At 40.4% G+C, this 19,218-nt stretch overlaps 2 protein-coding genes across 4 annotated transcripts in view; both read left to right on the top strand.

The window, feature by feature from the left end:
- The window catches only part of LOC127577517 (Fanconi anemia group A protein-like), a 55,546-nt gene extending 46,940 nt beyond the window's left edge, over positions 1–8,606 (top strand). For 2 of the 3 annotated variants that reach the window (XM_052028758.1, XM_052028759.1), the window contains 4 exons: positions 3,559–3,692; positions 6,113–6,183; positions 7,238–7,338; positions 8,445–8,606. In XM_052028758.1, the coding sequence (XP_051884718.1) occupies positions 3,559–3,692; positions 6,113–6,183; positions 7,238–7,331 (299 nt within the window). In that variant the 3' untranslated portion in view covers positions 7,332–7,338; positions 8,445–8,606. The remainder of the gene's footprint in view (positions 1–3,558; positions 3,693–6,112; positions 6,184–7,237; positions 7,339–8,444) is intronic. The other variant, XM_052028757.1, reaches the window with a different exon arrangement.
- The window catches only part of LOC127577521 (Fanconi anemia group A protein-like), a 33,519-nt gene continuing 22,769 nt past the window's right edge, over positions 8,469–19,218 (top strand). The window contains exons 1-7 of the mRNA XM_052028763.1: positions 8,469–8,629; positions 9,322–9,427; positions 10,502–10,672; positions 11,199–11,272; positions 11,815–11,943; positions 12,836–12,926; positions 18,087–18,256. Of these exons, the coding sequence (XP_051884723.1) occupies positions 9,392–9,427; positions 10,502–10,672; positions 11,199–11,272; positions 11,815–11,943; positions 12,836–12,926; positions 18,087–18,256 (671 nt within the window). The 5' untranslated portion in view covers positions 8,469–8,629; positions 9,322–9,391. The remainder of the gene's footprint in view (positions 8,630–9,321; positions 9,428–10,501; positions 10,673–11,198; positions 11,273–11,814; positions 11,944–12,835; positions 12,927–18,086; positions 18,257–19,218) is intronic.

Genomic DNA, 19,218 nt, shown 5'->3' with positions numbered 1-19,218 from the left:
TATCAAGTCTCTATCTCTGGTTTAAAGATAATTAAAATTTTTTTGGCTCACCTCATCTGTGTTAAATGGTTGACCCAGCTTATTTTTAAACAATGACCCTTGTTTCCAGATTTTTCCACAAGAGAATACATCCACTACACATTTACCTTGTCATTACCACTCAGAAAAGAATCAGAGTCATAGAGCAATACAGCATGGATACAGGCCCTTCGGCCTGACCACATTGTCCACCTAGCTCATCCCAATTACCTGGGTTTGGCCCATATCCTTCCAAGCCGTGCCCCTCCATGTACCTATCCAAGTGTTTCTTAAATGATTCTATTGTACCTGCCTCGACCAGTTCCTCTGGCACTTCATTCCATATGCTCACTACCCTCTGTGTGGAAAAAGTTGTCCCTTTTAAATCTTTCCCCTCTCACCCCAAAACTATTCCCCTTGGTTTTGGACTCCCCTACCCTGGGGAAAAGACTGTTACTACCTACCTTATCTATGCCCCTCATAATTTTAAACACTTCTATGAGGTTGCCCCTCATTCTCCTACATTCCCAGCAATAAAGACCTAGCCTGGCCAACCTCTCCCTATAACTCGGGCCCTCTAGTCCTGGCAACATCCTCGTAAATCTTTTCTGCACTCTTTCCAGTTTAGCTATGTCTTTTCTATAATAGGGCGAACAAAACTGTTCACAGCACTCCAAATGCGGCCTCACCAACGACTTATACAACTGCAACGTAATGTCTCAACCCCTATACTCAGTGCCCTGACTGATGAAGGCCAGCATGTTAAATGCCTCTTTCACCACCCTATCTACCTATGACATCAGAATCTTGTATATCTCAGTCAAGTTCCATCTCCCTTTTCTAAACTCCAGTGGATACAAGCCTAGTCTGCTTAATTTATGTCTTTGTTTGTAAGACAACCTGCTCATTTCAAGTATTATTCTGTTAAAACTTCCAATGCATTAACACCCTTCCTTGGATACGGAGAACAATACAGTACATAGTACTCTGGATGTTACCTCACTAATGCTTTGTATAACTGAAACATTACCTCCCCTCTCACTTTTGTATTCAGTTCCCCTAGCAACAAGTGATAACAATCTGTTAGCTTTCCCAATATCTGCACACTAGCCTTTTGCCAATCGTGCTAGGACTAGGAGACCTAGATCCCTCTGCTCTGTAGCTCTGAATATTGCATGTAAAAGGAAGGTTACCTGAGTTAGTTCTGACTAACTATCATTTCCTGTAAGATTGTGCCCATTGGGGAATTTGGCCTGGATTTTTCATGTGTTTCATGTTCAATCACTTTATGAACTTAACGATGTCACCTTAGTCGTGCATTTCTTGTTTCCTATCCTTCTGCCATAACTTGGAGCTTTCAGGTGCAAACTATGACCTTCATTGAAACTGGAAGCACATCTTACTAAGGTCACCAATGAGATTCCTCCCTCTCGACATCTGCATCCTCCCTCCCAATCGACCTGCTCACTGGATCATCCTGCATCCTGCTCTGGTGTGGGGCTCAATCAGGAAAGATGATCACATGTGGGTTACACACACGATCACCATGTTCCTTCCCCTACCTCCTTGTTTTCCCTCCTTCATGGGAACCTTATGTTCTGCTCTTACGTGGCTGCCATGGGAAGTGTTTCTTCCTCGTGATCAGCACAGTGGCACAGCTGGGAAATTTCATTTGGCTCCCATTGGAACCACACACTGTAGTGCACAACTTTGGCTGAAAAACACATTGGTGTTTTTAATATACCTTGGCCAATCCTTGTAAACCTTTGCAGGAGGATCTGATTTGCCATTAGCAGTAAACCCAGCACATGCTTAACACACAAAAAAGGAGAAGAATCCAATTTCTAACTGGTTGTGTTCTGAATTTGAACTTGGGGATTGGCCAGATGGACTAAAACAGCCTTTAATGAAATTTTGTTCCCATGTTCCTAGATACCTTTGCCTTTTCTTCAGAATACCATGAACAATTTTGGACAATGTTTTTACATGGTAGAATGGTTTTCATGTACCCATGGTGAAGACTCTCTGGTGCAGGGAATATAATTTTTGAGAGGACCACCGAATAAAGGTGCAGTCAGCTGGTTCTCCTGCTAGGGCATTGATTTCGGTTAAAGGGTTGCCTGCATAAAACTGTTTTAATTTTTTTCAATTCCAGAAAAAAGAAAGTATGTTACAGAAATATCATGGTACTAAAAGGAAAGGAAATAATAAGATATATTTCGTAACCTCTGATCTTCGCAAGGTCTTTACACCCAACAAAGTTCTTTTGAAATCTGATTTCTGTTGTCAGGTACATGACTGCCATTGCACACACAAGGATTTCCCACTGACAGGAATGTGATAATAACTAGGTAATCTTTTTTTTGTGTGGTGGTTGAGGGATAAATATTTAGCCAGGACAGTATTGATAACTCTGCTACTCTTCCTCAAAATAGTGTGATAGGATTTTTTTTTAACGTCTTGTTTTGTAAAATGGCACCTTCATCAGTTCAGCACTTCCTGAATCCTGCATAGGACCATTGCATTATATTCTGCATTCTGTTATTGCTTTTCCCTTGTACGACCTTGATGCACTGATGTGATGAAATGATCTGTGTGGGTGGCATGCAAAGTAAAGTTTTTCACTGTACCTCAGTACATGTGACAATAATAATAAACCAAACCAACCCCTAGATTTATACACTCAAAGCTAGGATTTTTGGATATGGGAACATTATGGGTTTAGGACAGGAAAGTGGCACTGAGGTGAAAGGTCAACCATGATTTTTTTTTGAATGGTGGAGCAGGCGTAAGAGGCCAAATGATCTACTGCCACATTTTCTACTAAAGTTCTTATGATTTCAACCTAAAGTCTTGTGATCCTCTATCTCCACATCCCATATTTGATGCTATGGGGTAAATATCTTGTTCTGGACAGAGAGCACAAGGATTTTAAAAGATTAGAAGGGAAATCATTTCCCCAGGATTGAGGTATAACAAAGCCTAATTAAAAGAAAATGCTACCCATATTTGAACTCTGTGTTAACATGTCCCTGTCAAGGTTGAAGTCCCTCTGCCCTTTGTAAACATTTGACTAAAGATAAAGTCCCCAGTCCCAGATTTGCTGGTTGTCAATTCTTCAATGTTTCTGGATGTCCTGGACAGTCAGAAACTTTTCCAAACTATTCAATGAAAAATCAACAATCGGGGCAACAGATAATTTTTTAAAAAAACTAAAAGCACAAACACTTATTTTAAAATAGAACATTTAAAGCAAACACAACTGATTTAAAAAAAACTTGTTTTATTCTTACTTGTCTGCCCTGCAGTGTAAATCACCAATTAGTTGAATGGGCTGGTAGATCCTATGCCAGGTTTAACCTGGTAGGATGTACTATTGGATGACTTGCTGAGCCCTGGGGCAGAGAGTTTGCAAGTGGTTTGGGATGAGTCCCATATTTGCCAGTATTTACAAGTAAAATTGGACCAGTGTATCTTCACCTAAGCTGAAAGTGGCATTCTGTACATTTGTTTATGGTAATAATGTGAAATCTTTTCCAGATGTTTCTTCTCAGATTGCTGTAATCTCTGCTCAGTTGAAAGCTATGATAGATGATGGTGATGATTGCACTGCAATGGATAAACCAATCCAACTGGATACTGTTGTGGATACATTGCAGCCTCTAGAATTAGAGGTGAGTTTTCTTTTGAATCTGACTTTGAATTAATGGTTCAAGCGGTATCCTAAGTGTTAATCAGTATTTGTGAGCAATTATAGCTGGGTGTGTGCATACTTTCTAGGTGTGTCTGTGTGGAGAAGGGGTGTGTATGTGCATGAGAGGAAGTGTTCAATGTTAGTGCCTTTTTAGTGTTGCAAATGATGATAAGGTAATTATTCAGTTATTTCGTGTGCTTCATCAGGGCCATGTACCTGAACATGGATTCCATCCATGCTCTCTGAGGCACACCATCATTTTCCATGCTAATCTGATTTTCATTTTGTTACTCTTGCTATAAACAAAAAAGATTTGAGAGAAAAGCTGTTATGGAAGAATTCAGAATGGGGGCAGGAACACGCCTTTCGCATGCTTTCTCACCACACCACCCATATCAAACTGTTGCATTAAAAGAACCCGCCTCATCTTGTTTATAATCTAACCTTTGTGCTCTCGTTGGCTGGTCACAGGCTACCTCTCATTCTGGACTCTTAAGTTTTATCCCCCATTCTCTTTTTAACACAATTGAGCCATCTGAAGTGGGAGTGGGATCTGTTACTGGCAGGGCTGTATATCTCCCTGTACAGGAAGTAGATAGATGACAGTACTAATCAGGGTCTCTTGGATCAGTTTATGAATGCTAAATGGGGAGAGGGTGCATTTTTCCAGCTTCCCTTTCATCCTCATTGCCCCCAACCAATACCTTTTAATTAGCTTTGGTGTTTATCTACGTTTGTTTATTGCTGCATAGACTGTGAGGCATCATCAGTGATCATCACTAGTTTTTATCAGATAGGCTGGATAAACCAGTTTGTTCTTGCCTGTCAGTCACTACTGCAATTTCATAAGTGATTGGTCCAGATGAGGTAGACAGTAATGTTCGCTGGGGAACTGTCTTTACCTCCTGCAGTTCACAGGAGGCAGCAGGGCCAGTGGTCCTATAATGCTTTCTAATGGAACAGTTACAAGATCAAGGCTGGACTGATTAAACAGACATTGAATAGTGGAAGATGAAGTTGGGAGGCACGGTAGCATAGCGGTTAGCGTAACGCTATTACAGCGCCAGCGACCTGGGTTCAATTCCCACTGCTGCCTGTAAGGAGTTTGTACGTTCTCCCCATGTCTGCGTGGGTTTCCTCCGGGTCCTCCGGTTTCTTCCCACATTCCAAAGATGTACGGGTTAGGAAGTTGTGGGCATGCTATGTTGGCGCCGGAAGAGTGGCGCCACTTGCGGGCTGCCCCCCAGCACGTTCTTAGCAATGCAAAAAGACGTATTTCACTGTGTGTTTCGATGTACATGTAACTAATAAATAAATGTCTATCTAAAAACAAAAAAGAGGCGATCACACAAAATTTGGCTATTATCAAGAGTTGTGAAGGAAAAGAATTGGGCATTAACTTTAGTCATATCTTGAATATCATTTACCAATGAATAAAATCATATTTTGCATCTGATTAAGTGAGAAGACACTTTTATGACATGCTATAGCTTAAATGGAGATCTTCATCCCAAATTGATCCAGTGGTTTAATTTCATCTAGGTTAATCGTGCTGTGTAGCATAAGCACAGAAATCTTTGCAATATAGAATGGATTTCTGAGTAGCTGACACCACCTCAAATTAGTTCATGAGTTCTTAGTGGGCCTTCTGGTAGCTACATACTGTGTAGGAAGATCAGAAAACTGGCCATGAAGTATGATAATCTCATTTTCTCTCAAAGGAAAGAATTCACAGAAGAGTAACAGAAACAATCCTTGCAGTAGATTAAATCATGTAGAAAGATTGTGATGATTTGAATTTATTTTTTCCAAAGAAAATTGAGAGGATGTAACAGAGGCCTTCAGAGGAAAGTGAGAATTCAGTGTATTTAGCTTCAATAGTGAGTGTAATCCATAAATCTGGATGGAGATAAGATATTTTCCCACAGTGTATATGCAACACACTGTCAGAATGAAGTGGTTAATTAGCTGGTCAGTTCAAATCTTTAAAAGGAAAATGGGTCAGTATCTGTTTAGAAAGTAGAATGAGCAGTGTAGTGACATTGATGTTTCTCATATCAATGGGGACAGGTAAAAGCTGCTTCTGTGGAGTAGGGAAGGACTGCGGACTGACCAGTTTGATGAACACAGTGGTCTGTTTTCATTCAGTTTGATTTTTTTTCCCCCTTCTAAATTGTTATTCCATTGGTGTAAATAAAAAAAATTATCTCTGAATGTATCAATGCATTTAAAAACCTGTACCCTAATGGAAATCAATTAATTGTATGATGAAAAAAATGGATTAGTTTTATAGATAGAAGCACAAATTATAACTGTCATGTACTTTTATAACAGACACCAAGATAGCCCTGATAAAAAATTAAAATCTAATTCAGCCTATGTGTAATATTTATTTTGCAGGTCAGAGACCTCCTATTGAAGAACTTTTGTCAGATCTTTCTTACAACTTCAAGTTTCAACCCACCACAGAGGTGAGCAATTGCAGTGAATTTGGGAAAGAGCATGAGGAATTTGAATGACAGGAAAATGCCTGTTCTGTAACTCATTAGAAAGTGGGCTCTGAAAGCCTTGGGTAACAGGTTTAGCTGGAGCAGAGACCAAAAATCTATTCATTGTGTACTGCTGTTTGCCTCTGTGAATAAGACATCTCCAAACAAAACAATTGTATGGAAATATACATCCATGTTGTGCAGAGATTTAAAAAAAAATCTCCAAGCCAGACTTTATTTCAGAGTACCATCCTGGTTCTGAGCAACATCTTGTGTTATCCTTACTCTTCCAAAATCAGTGGGGAGAATCCTGGCATTCTCTCCCCAGGTTTAGTTAAGAATAGAGCCTTTTCTTGAATACCACCGACACTGAGGAGCTCATGGAAGTCACATGGAACTATCTGTAATCTATGCTATGGCGTAGCTGGTAGTGCACTCACTACATGTCCGGATTGAAGTATCATTTGGGTTGAAGTATCATTTCAGAGGCATGAAGATGGATCTGGGCTGACATTGCAAAGAAGTACTGGTGGAGGGTTGCAATGTTAAAATCTTTAAACTAATTTGTTGAAGGGGGCTCTTGCGAATCTTTGGAATTTACTACTCCTGAGAGCTATGGAGGGTGCACGAGTGAATATTTTCAAGGCCAAGACAGACATTTCTAATCCATACAGACTCAGATCTAAGCTGAACAAGAAAGTGAAGCCAAGGCCAAGGTCAGATCAGCCATGATCTAACTGAATGGTGGAGTAGGCTCCAGGAACCACCAGTCTACTCCTACTTCAGTTTTTTATATTCTCGTGTTCTAGCAGCACTGGTAATTATCTGGTTATTGTAACTGTTGTACAAATTGGTGGTTCTGCTTCAAGTCAAAGTGGGATATGAACCTCATTGTTTGCTGAGGGTGTTGATAGGCTTTGTACATCCTGGAACCATTTGCAGTATTTCACGTTTCAGAGACGGAAATGCTTTTTATTTCTGTCTCTGGTAAATATAGTGTATATTTAGTCATAGGTGTATTATTTTGTGTTTACAGGCAAGGTGAATGGGCCTCTTTGTTTTGTGAAAAATGTGTGTGGTCACAGAAGACTTCTATGTGCTGTTCTTCTCAGAGTCCTACAACTCGCTAGCCATCAGGTAGGAGGATGGCATGTGGGAAGTACTGAAAGTTTCTGAGTTGTTAAGAAAGGAGATTAACAGAGATCCATTTCCTTGCTGCAGGTGGCAATGGGATATTTTTCTTTTCTAACCTTCATAAATACAGTGCAAGCTGGGAATAAGATGAAGAATGGCACTTTGGCTAAATGTTCTTATTACCACTGAATAAACTAAGGTGTGGTTATGTATTTTAGTAATGTTATTGGTTTGGCTTAATGGGGTAACAACTACAAAGCATTTGCTTATGTAATTGACAGCAACTTTGGAATTTTGTCACTTTGTGAATTCAGAGATTTAGAAGCGCTGGCAGTATTTTGCAATTCATTGGGCACCAGGTTGCACTCTAATGCTGGTTCCTCATGAAGTTCACTGTGGGAGTGCAAACTCTAAGTCAATATCCTAAATGTGTGTTTTGCCTTCACAATTAAGTATTTATCCCACCTTTGGGTAGATCCAAGACGTCTTCCCCCCCTTCAACAGGAAGAAAAGCAATGACTACTACATTTAAGTATTCAGCACTTTTAAAAAGAATTTTGGACCAATTATTAGTTTATAAATGTTCTTCAATATTTCTAAGTTTTTTAGTATCTCCAATTGGTTTGTTGATTTTTTTTTTATAAATGTGTTTCAGACCCTTAAGTACTTCTCAAATTTTTAACTTAAGTAGCTAATTTGTTTTTTGTTTGAATGTATTTGAAAGTCACTGAACATCCAGAACATTTTTTGACCTGGCGAGTTGTCATTTTTTTTGTGGTCTTGTTTTGGCCCCCTTATGTGGAGGGTCCTTTTAGACATGCAGGGCTGTGACAGTTCCTCCCAGTGGTTTCTGCAGGTTCCTGCTGGGAGGATCACCTGAGGTGAGTTCTGACTCTTATTTTTATTGAGGTTAACAACAAGTTGTAGCATGCCCAAAATCTGCTCTGAGACCATCTAAAATAGCCTGTTGGTCCCTGGTACTTAATCAGTTTGAAAATTGTGTTTAATCATGATTGAGATAAAATTGCTAATTAGCAATGTATTCTGCCTTGAGAGTGAGACTGCAGTTGGCTTAGTATAATTAAAACATTTAATATCTTTGTGTCTAGGGTTCTTCTCTTAGTGATGTCCACATCTTGGGACTGGCTGGCTTTACCATTCACACACACATCTTGCAGATCTCCCTTTCAGTGGAGAACTCGCAATCAACTGGCAAAGAGGAAGTGTCATTTGTTAGCCATCTAAACCAGTTCCTTACGTGTAGAACGGGGGAGTCTTCGACCTTCTGCCTGAGGTAAGTGCAGAGTATGTGCTGTGCAGAGACAGGCCAGGTGTAAAGGGTCAAATACAAAGATCAATGAAAGAAGAGGAAAAGTGTTGCAAACTTAATTGGCACCATTACACCACTTAAATATTCTCTCCCACCATGACCAGCATGGCCTCACAGCAGTGTGTATCATCTACAAAATTCATTGAAGTCGCTCCCTAGGTTACCCAAACAGGATCTCTCAAATCTGTGACCTCCACCAATAAGAAAGACAGGCAGCAGGCACATGGGAACACCACGGTCTGCAGGTTCCCCTCCAAGTTGCACATCATCCTGATCCGAAGATGTATCGCTGGCCCTCCAGTGTCGCTGGGTCGAACTCCAACCCCAACAGCACAGTGGGACTACCTCCACCAGAAGGACTGGTGGTTCCAGCTGACTCGGCATCACCCCTGGAGGCCAGTTAGGAAGGGGCAATAAATGCTGTCCTTGCTAGCAATGTCCCCGTCCCTTAAATAAAAATATTTACGTATAATTTTAATTCCATCTGAGAAATGGCAATGGCTGTGGATCATAAATCATCTCTTTTCCTTATAAAGTCACGTGAAGGTGTTACAGATGATCAGATTTTATGATACCAGCCCTTATCTTGCCACTCTACACAATGTATACTTTTGAAAAATATTTACTGCATGTCCTTCTCTCATCTGTGAATGAAGGTTTTGTACAGCGGCGGTGGCTTATGCAGTCTGCTTGTCATCATCCTGCACCTCATCCTCGCCGAATGTCATGGAGCAGTTTGTTCCTTCTGGGTTCGTGCAAAAGGTGAAGCATTTTGTGAGCAAGTTTATCACTGTAGTTCTTTGGCTTACTTTACAAAGAAATAACTGCTAATTTGGAAGCTTTGATTTATCCCTTTACACTCATGAGAGGATCAAATTCCTGGATTGTCTGAGTTTAATTCCTACTTGTAGCAATATTTATAAAGGTCAAACCAAGTGGACTGGATTTTGTGGTCAGTGGAGAATAAAAAATGCTTGCCTTTACCATGAGTGGCTGCCCAAAGAGCTTGTTGTGGATAATTGGAGATCCATTTCAGAACAGCTGCATGCAGAGAAGATCTGTCGCCTGTGGGCGAGATGAGCAGTGGCAGGTCTCCTTAACCAATCTGGTTGAAGAATCCTCAGTGACTTGTATAGAATCTAATCCAGGAAGTTTATAATATAATATTTAATTCCACAGAAAATCATGTACAGAGAGCAAAGGTAAGTGACAGAAGGATAGATGGGATCAAGAGAGTTAAATGAATTGGAAATAACACTTTTTAGAAACAAATGCTTATTTTTAACTGGAAATACATAGGAAAATTAAAATAAAATTCTGAAAGAATGACATGCTGTGTTTAAAATGAACATAAGGAATGGAAGTAGGAGTTGACAGTGCAGCCTTCTCCACCATTTAATAAAACCATGATTGATTCTTTTACCTCGACACCACTTTCCTGCACTAAATCCTTGATTCCCTAAATAACCGTTACATTGTTTAAAGTCAGATGTGTTGGCAGTAATTAAGACTCTTCAGGCAATGAGTGATTTACTGATTGGACCAGTACTAAGTCTATCTGCTGTGTTTAGTAGGTAATGAGTGAGTTGGCTCACTTCATGTCCTTCATTTGTTTTGGTGCTAAGTATCAGTGATGTACCACTCTGGTGAAGGTGATTTTGCTCCACTGCTCATCTGACAATAATTTGTGGATCCCTACATTTACTGTAAGTGTACGTGTGTGGATGCTGGTAATTGCTCTCCAGTAATAATAACTGTGGATGTGATAACCCCACTGTTAGTCCTGGTGCAAACACAGGCCATCTGTTCACATCTGAGTTTTTTTTTGTTTTTTAGCTACAATATGTAATTCCTCGACTGATTCCAAAGTCCAGGAGAGAACATGGAGAAGTAGTGGAATCTACCTGGAATAACCTTGTTGGTCTTAATTTAAACTGGTCTGCTACAGCACTTTCAGTATTTAAACACCGTGCATTCAAGGAGCTTGCACAGATTAAACACTTCCAGGTAACTGAAATATATAGCTTTTCAGACTACCTTTGATTAGATGTATTGAATTATTATAGAAAATAACCTTGATCTGCAATTTAACCTATACTTATCTTGCATTTTAAATTTAAAACATCACCATTCAATGTTTAAATACTCGTAGCATAACATAAGTGATAGCATATTGGCAATCTGTAAGACACGCCATCTGAATTACTGTTCAAAACAGGCTCTCAGTATGTTAAGAACTATCAGTGTTACAGCTTTACACTAAATTGTATCCCAACATGTCACATTATTGCCATATATTTAAGCAAAGTGAAATCTTGAGAAAATTTACTGACTGAGAATGGTAAATAGCTCAAGTTCCATTGTATTACAGGGAAGTTTACCTGTCCTGGTAGTTAAATTCATTTGATTCCTGTTCAAATGTTTTGGAAAGATCAAAACATGGCCTGTGCGATTGTGCATCTTAGTATAATATCAGGAAATTACATATTTATGTCATTGAAATTAAAAGGATCAATTACCTCTCCTTCTATAGCTAACATTTTATGGTTGGTTGATGTCTGAACTGGAAACTCAGCCACACAGGGATCTGCTATCTGATATAGACAGGTAAGTATCTTATTGACTCTAATGTAAAGATGGAAAATGCTTTCTTCCTCAATATGTTGAGTACTAAATAACCACTGATGCCTGCTGAAGAAATCAACTGGAAAATAAACTACTTTGTTTGTTTTGGAAATAAAATCAACCTTTCAAAGAATGCTGTAGTATGTTTCCACTTAGAAAGAATAATTGACTGTTTTAACCTTCCTGTATAAAGGAATGTTATACAATGAAATTTATACAGGAGGGTTAAAACAGTCAATTATTCGTCCATATTATTTAAAAAAAGCCCATTGTTATTGACTTGTTTCTATAATGGCAGGTATGAATATATCTTAAATGTCATCTACTTCTAGGTTTCACATAGTTTCTACTTATCTATTGAATCTTCAGATGATCATTTACTAAGGTGTACATGCAAGAACTGCATTGGTAAATTGGAGGATGTCATTGCCGAGTTTGCCTTTTCCAGTGATTTGTTGCCAGTCAATCAGAGTGGACATTGACAAGAGACCAAAAACATGAACTGTTCTATGCTTCAATTACAGGCAAGAATATCAACATTGGGCCTGTTACCAACATTATCTGCCATCTCCTCCTACAGCAGGAGGCTGTGGAGGAGATTTAGTGACTGCATGTAGGATTATTATTAATGCATTAATGGATTTCAATAAAAGGTAAATTTCCAAAATTTGTTAATGATCAGATTACATTATCATTATTTTATAATGTTGCAACTTCTCACTTTCTGCCTTGTCTTCATTTCCTCTGGAAAATTTTGACCAGAAACTGACCATTGTTGTCATGTGTCACATTTTTCCTGGCGATAGAGAGGTTACTAACTTGGAGCATCTGCAGCTTTTTTTCTCTCAGACCTATTGAAGTTCACGTTTAAGACCAGAAGATAATGTAGTTTGAACGCAAGGTGCTAGGCACATGTGTATGAAGCATGTTCAGTTCAATTAGCCTTCACTAAGCCCCTCCCCCCACAAAAGATGTTGTCCATGAAGCTACATGTGAGAACTGACGTGTTGCCTACTTGATCTAATAGAACTTTCATGGCATACAACAATTTCCTTGGCTCAAGGAGAAGATGGACTAGAAGTATAGCCCATTTTTTCCCCTCCCCAACTCCTTACCCATTCATCCAGCACTTGAAAGATCAAGGAATTGAGGCTTATAAGGACTGTCACAAGAGGAGTTGAGGCGGCATAGGTCAGCCAGGATCACATTAAATGTGGGGCTGGCTTGAGGGGGCTGGTGGCCGACTGCTGCTCCTGTTTTCTTGTGTTCCCATTCACCTCTTGGCCAAGGATCTCATTGGAGAAACCAGAAAGAATGAAGAAGTTCAAAGATCCTGAATCAATAGAATAAAGACATGTTTGAGAGTTCAACCTCTGAATGCAATCAAGCATAGTTTATAAGACACAAGCGAGACTGCAGGATGCACTACTGGTATCCCTGAGCATCACTTTCAGCATCTATCCAGTTAGTAAGTGCAGGGCCTCGTGCGGTTTTGGAATTGGGATTTGCTTTCATTGCTGAATGTAGTTTTACGATTATTTGCAGGGCTAAAGTTCAAAACTTCAAAGAATCTGGTTGTACAGAACTTCCTTCATTCAATAGATCGAGTTATGAAAACATTATCTGTCGACTGCAGGTAATATTCCTTCCACAACACTGATGGTTGGTTTCATTCCAGTTCTAATTCTGTGCAGTTCTAAAATACAATTAAATATTTTAAATACCTTAAATTATTATCTAATTTCATGTTGCATGTTCTTCATGCTTCTGAAAATCTGCTTTGTTATGTGGTTAATTTGCATTTCAGGTAAGTAGACTGAGACTTGCAGGCTGAGCCCAGGGCTCCACGGGTAATGAGAGGAGGACTGTGCATTAAGAACATAAGAAAGTAAGAAATAGGAGCAGGAGGAGGCCATCTGGCCCGTCGAGCCTGCCCTGCCATTCAATAAGATCATGGCTGATCTGGCCGTGGACTCAGCTCCACCAACCTGCCTTTTCCCCACAACCCTTAATTCCCCTACTTTTGCAAAATCTATCTAACTGTCTCTTATATATATTTAATGAGGTAGCATCTACTGCTTCCCTGGGCAGAGAATTCCACAGATTCACAACTCTCTGGGAAAAGCAGTTCCTCCTCATCTCCATCCTAAATCTATTCCCTCAAGTCTTGAGGCCATGTCCCGTAGTTCTCGTCTCACCTACCAGTGGAAACAATCTTTCTGCTTCTATCTTATCTATCCCTTTCATAATTTTGTTTCTGTAAGATGCCCTTTCATTCTCCTGAATTCTAGCGAGTGTAGTCCCAGGTGACTCGATCTCTCCTCCTAGGTTAACCTCCTCATCTCCGGAATCAACCTGGTGAACCTCTGCACTGCCTCAAAGCCAGTACATCTTTCCTCAAGCAAGGAGACCAGAACTGCATGCAGTACTCCAGGTGCGGCCTCACCGGTACCCTGTACAGTTGTAGCATAACCTCTCTGCTCTTAAATTCAATCCCTCTGGCAATGAAGGCCAACCTTCCATTTGTCTTCTTGATAACCATTTGCACCTGTAAACCAACCTTTTGCGATTCATGCACAAGCACTCCCAAGTCCCTCTGCACAACAACATGCTGCAATCTTTCACCATTTAGATAATAATCTGATCTTCTATTTTTCCTTCCAAAGTGCATGATCTCGCATTTACCAACATTGTACTCCATCTGCCAGACCCTTGCCCACTCACTTACTGTATCTATATCTCTCTGCAGACTCTCTGCATCCTCTGTACAAATTGCTTTTCCACTCAAGTGTCATCAGCAAACTTAGATACGCTACACTCGGTCCCCTCTTCCAAATCGTTAATGTATATCGTGAACATTTGCAGGCCCAGCACTGAACCCTGCCGCACCCCGCTCACCACTGATTGCCAACCAGAGAAAAACCCATTTATCCCAACTCTGCCTTCTATTGGTTAACCAATCCTCTATCCATGCTAATACATTACCCCCAACTCCATGCATCCTTATGGATATCTTTATGCAGCACCTTATTGAATGCCTTCTGGAAATCCAAGTATACAACATCCACCTGTTCCCCTCTATCCACTGCACTCATTATATCCTCCAGGAATTCCAGTAAGTTCGTCAACAGGACCTGCCTTCCTAATCCATGCTGTGTCTGCCTGATGGAACCACTTCTATCTAGACATCTCGCTGTTTCTTCTTAATGATAGCTTCAAGCATTTTCCTGACTACAGATGTTAAGCTAACTGGCCTATAGTTACCTGCCTTTTGCCTACGTCTTTTTTAAACAGTGGCGAGATGTTCGCCGTCTTCCAATCTGCTGGGACCTGCCCAGAGTCCAGAGAATTTTGGTAAATTATCACAAACACCTCTACTATAACTTCTGCCATTCCTTCCAGTACCCTGGGATGCATCCCATCAGGACCAGGGGACTTGTCTACTGTCATGAACCAGCAACAAAAGAAACACACTGAGTCATGATTCAGTGTTAAAAACTATTTTATTAATCACTACTTATGATAATATGAAAAATATAAGTAAAAATGTTAGTATGTTAGAATTCAAAAAAAAATGTTAAACCTTGAACATTAACCCCAAAAACTAAACTCTTCGTGTGTGTGTGTGTGTGTGTGTGTGTGTGTGTGTGTGTGTGTGTGTGTGTGTGTGTGTGTGGCAAAGTTCCAAACTCCAAGTTCAGGAATGGTTCTTAAAGTTCAGTTCCGCAAGCCATAAGGTGAAATATGAGCAAAGGCTTCTTCATCCACCACCGTTGTTTGAAGACGTAGATGTAGAGAACATAGAGAGAGTAATTACGAAATCCAAATGTTCCACGATGGAACCCAAACGACACTTCAGTGTTTACTCGGTAGTGACTTCCTCACCCTGAAAAGCATCCGAATCGTGGTCGTCCACACAAGTACCTGTTTCCTTCTACAGGTCAGCAACAAAGTGAACTCCACCGGATTACTTCCAATTTCCATACATGGATTTCTGTGGCAGACACAGTTATTGTTTCTCATCCATCGATAGAGAACACTAGCAGGCTGGTGTCTCCCTCTCTCCCCCTCCCCCCTCCCCCTCCCCCTCCCCCTCCCCCCTCCCCCTCCCCCTCCCCCTCCCCCTCCCCCTCCCCCACCTCTTCAACAACGTCATTACGTCCTTTATCTTCTATTGACGTAAGCACTCCACACTCACACTATCTTAAAGGGACTTTCACCGAGTCCGTAACACTACCTTGAGGCCCACTAGTTTGCTTATCACTACCTCTTTAGCGACAGCGATTGTATCAAGGTCCTCACCTCCCATCGCATACATAACATCTCTCTTTGGCATGTTAGACGTGCCCTCCACAGTGAAGACCGACACAAAGTAGTCATTTAAAGCCTCGGCCATTTCCACATTACCCAATATTAATGCCCCCTTCTCATCTTCCAAGGGACCTATGTTCACTTTAGCCACCCTTTTCTGCTTTATATAATTATAAAAACTTCTACTATCTGTTTTTATATTTTGTGCTAGTTTACTTTCATAATCTATCTTCCCTTTCCTTATTGCTTGCTTAGGTGGTTCTTTGCTGATTTTCAAAGTTTTCCCAATCTTGCAGTTTCCCATTACTCTTGGTGACTTTGTAGGCATGAGTTTTTTAGCTTGATGCCTTCTTTTATTTCCTTAGTTATCCAAGGCTGGCTCTCCCCACCCTTGCTGTCCTTGCTTTTAACTGGAATATACTTTTATTATCGTGAAAAATCTCTTTGAAAGTCTTCCACTGTTCCTCAACTGTCCCACCATATAGCCTGTGTTTCCAGTCTATTGCTAGCCAACTCCTCCCTCATCCTGTTGTAGTCTCCCTTGTTTAGGCATAATACACTGGTTTTAGATCAAATTATTGCATCCTCCATTTGTATGAGAAATTCATTCATACTATGATCACTCTTTCCAAGAGGATCTCTGACTACAAGGTTGTTAATTTTACCTGTCAGGACTGGATCTAAGATAGCATTTTCCCTAGCTCACTAATGTGCTCTTCAGGAAAGCTATTGGTGTTCAAGAAAGCTATCATGGATGCATTCTATGAAGTCTTCCTCAAGACTGCCTCGACCAACTTGATTCACCCAATCTACGTGGAAGTTAAAGTCCCCCATGACAACTGCCGTTCCATTCTTACGTGCGTTAGATATTTCTTGGTTTATTGTCTGTGCCAGTGTAATGTTATTATTTGGTGGCCTATAGACAACTCCCACCAGTGATTTTTTTTTTCCCTTTACTATTCCTAATCACTACCCAGATGGACTCAACATTCTGCTCCTGGGATCTTATATCGTCTCCCACTGTCACCCTGATCTCATCCTTAATTAAGAGTGTTACCCCACCCCCATCACCTTCCTTCCTGCCTATCCTTCTGTATTACTTGATACCCTTGGATATTTAATTCCCACTCATCTCTACCCTGCAACCCCATTTCTGTAATGGTCACTAAATCATACCCCTTTGTACTGATTTGTGCCACAAGTTCACTGACCTTGTTTTGAATACTACGGGCATTCAGATAAAGTGCCCTTGTGCTCATTGTCCCTTTAGAATCTAGCAATCTTTGTGTCCTTTGTGTTTGGCTTTTCTCTACTCCACTCTTACTTTTCTCTTTTCTAACTTTTGCTCTGGTCTCTGCTTTGCTTCCCTCTTTCTGCATGGATTCCCATCCCCCTGCCATATTAGTTTAAACCCTCCCCAACAGCATGAGCAGACAATACCCCTGGGACATTGATCCCGGTCCTGCCCAGGTGTAGACCATTCAGTTTGTACTGGTCCCATCTCTCCCAGAACCGGTTCCAATGCCCCAGGAATCTGAAACCCTCCATCCTGCACCACTGCTCAAGCCACATATTCATCCTAACTGTGCTGCTAGCACGTGGCACACTTAGTAATCCTGAGATTATTACTTTTTGAGGTCCTACTTTTCAATTTATCTCCTAACTCCCTAAGTTCAGCTTGTAGGACCTCATCCCGCTTTTTTCCTATATCGTTGGTGCCTACATGCACCACGACAACTGGCTGTTCACCCTCCCTTTCCAGAATGCCCTGCACCACTCTGAGACATCCCTGACCCTTGCACCCGGGAGCTAACACACCAACCAGGAGTCCTGTTTGTGGCCACAGAAGCTCCTGTCTGTTCCCCTGATCATGGAATCCCCTACCACTATAGCTCTGCAACTCATTTTCCTGCCCTCCTGTGCAGCAGAGCCATTCACGGTGCCGTGATCCTGGCTACTGCTGCCTTCCCCTGATAAGCCATCTCCCCCAGTAGTATCCAAAGCAGTATTAAATTGTCATAAAACCAGAGATTAAATGTGTTGGGCTTGGAAGTGACACACTTAAACCTCTTCACTCATTATGTACATTCTGCATTTCAGCAGCTTGATAACCACTGTCTGTTATTTACCAGATTTTACAAATCATTTAGCAGATTTGGTTTTTGAAAGTGGGCATTGCGCTTAAATTGCTTCTACAAGAACATCATAAACAGAAGTAGGAATAGGCTGCCATTCATAAATTAATGGCTGTATCTTAATCCACTTTCCTGCCTGAGCCCTATGTGCCCTGATTTTACCTAATGTGTGAAAACTTTTATGGACCTTGCCTTGAATGTACTCAATGACTGAGCAATTGCAAACGCTTGGATGGAGGATTCCAAGGATTTATAGCCCTGTTTTTATAGACTAAATTTTTGGTCTTTTTAGGCAGTATTTGGGAGAGATCTTTTTAATAGAATGTTCAGTTTGTTCTTTTCAATTGCAGGAAATGGTGTTTGATCTGGAAAGAGTATGGGCAAAGGCACCAGGCAAAAACTTATCACCTGAAGGTGGCCATTTTCTCCTGGATGTGTTTTGGGACAGACAAGCAAAGGTGGAGTTGCCAAAGTTGAGTGAGCAGTTAGAGCACCAGATTGAATTGCAGCTATTCATTAGGTAAGAGCAAGAATGAAAATCCTTAAAAGCAATTGTCATATAGTTAAAATATTGTATGCTATTAACATTGAGCATTTAGTTGTGAGCCTTTTATTATCTAATATTATGTAATTAACAGAGAATTCTAAAGGTGCAAGGAAGATTCTGAGGTGTGTGCTAATTGTTCAGAATCTTAACTGTAACCATGAAAACTCCAAACTAGTGAGAGAAAGAAGTGAGATGCCTAACCATCCAATGCGTGCCAAATTAAACCTTATATTTTTTATCATAACTCCTTCCTTTTAAATACTAAATAAAGCTGCTTTAAATGCCAGAAAAATATTTGTATTGTGAGTTATATAGGAAACAAAATCAGGTGATTACAGCTCACTATTGCAATAAAATAGCTGCTGCCTTGAGTTTTATTCTGCTAGTCTATTCCTGCTAACAGTTTAGTTTGACTTAAGTAATCAGTTTTGTATTTCTGTTTAAATCTTGTTTAAACATCAAAATATAAAGGGGTCACATCACTGCAGTTCAATCTCTGAGTCACCTTAGCCTTACAGTCATGATCTACAACATTGACTGGACCAACATATCTACATATAGGAGGTGGGAGGTTTTGGATGTATTGGAATTGGTTTATTATTGTCACATGTACCAAGGTACAGTGAAAAACTTGTCTTGCATACTGTTGATACAGATCAATTCATTACATGGTGCATTGAGGTGGTACAAGGTAAAACAATACAGAATGCAGAGTAAAGTGTTACAGTTACAGAGAGAATGCAGTGCAGGTAGACAATGAGGTGCAAGGTCATAACGAGGTAGATTGTGAGGTCAAGAGTCCAGTTTATCGTACTAGGGAACCATTCAATAGTCTTATAACAGTAGGATAGAAGCTGTCCTTGAGCCTGGCGGTACATGCTTTCACGTTTTTGTATTGGTCTTTAAAGGATGTCTATATCCTGTGGAGCATCATT

This window comes from Pristis pectinata, chromosome 13 (genome assembly GCF_009764475.1).
Source record: "Pristis pectinata isolate sPriPec2 chromosome 13, sPriPec2.1.pri, whole genome shotgun sequence".
NCBI classification, from domain to species: Eukaryota; Metazoa; Chordata; class Chondrichthyes; order Rhinopristiformes; family Pristidae; genus Pristis; species Pristis pectinata.
This window is presented reverse-complemented; position numbering and strand designations above follow the sequence as displayed.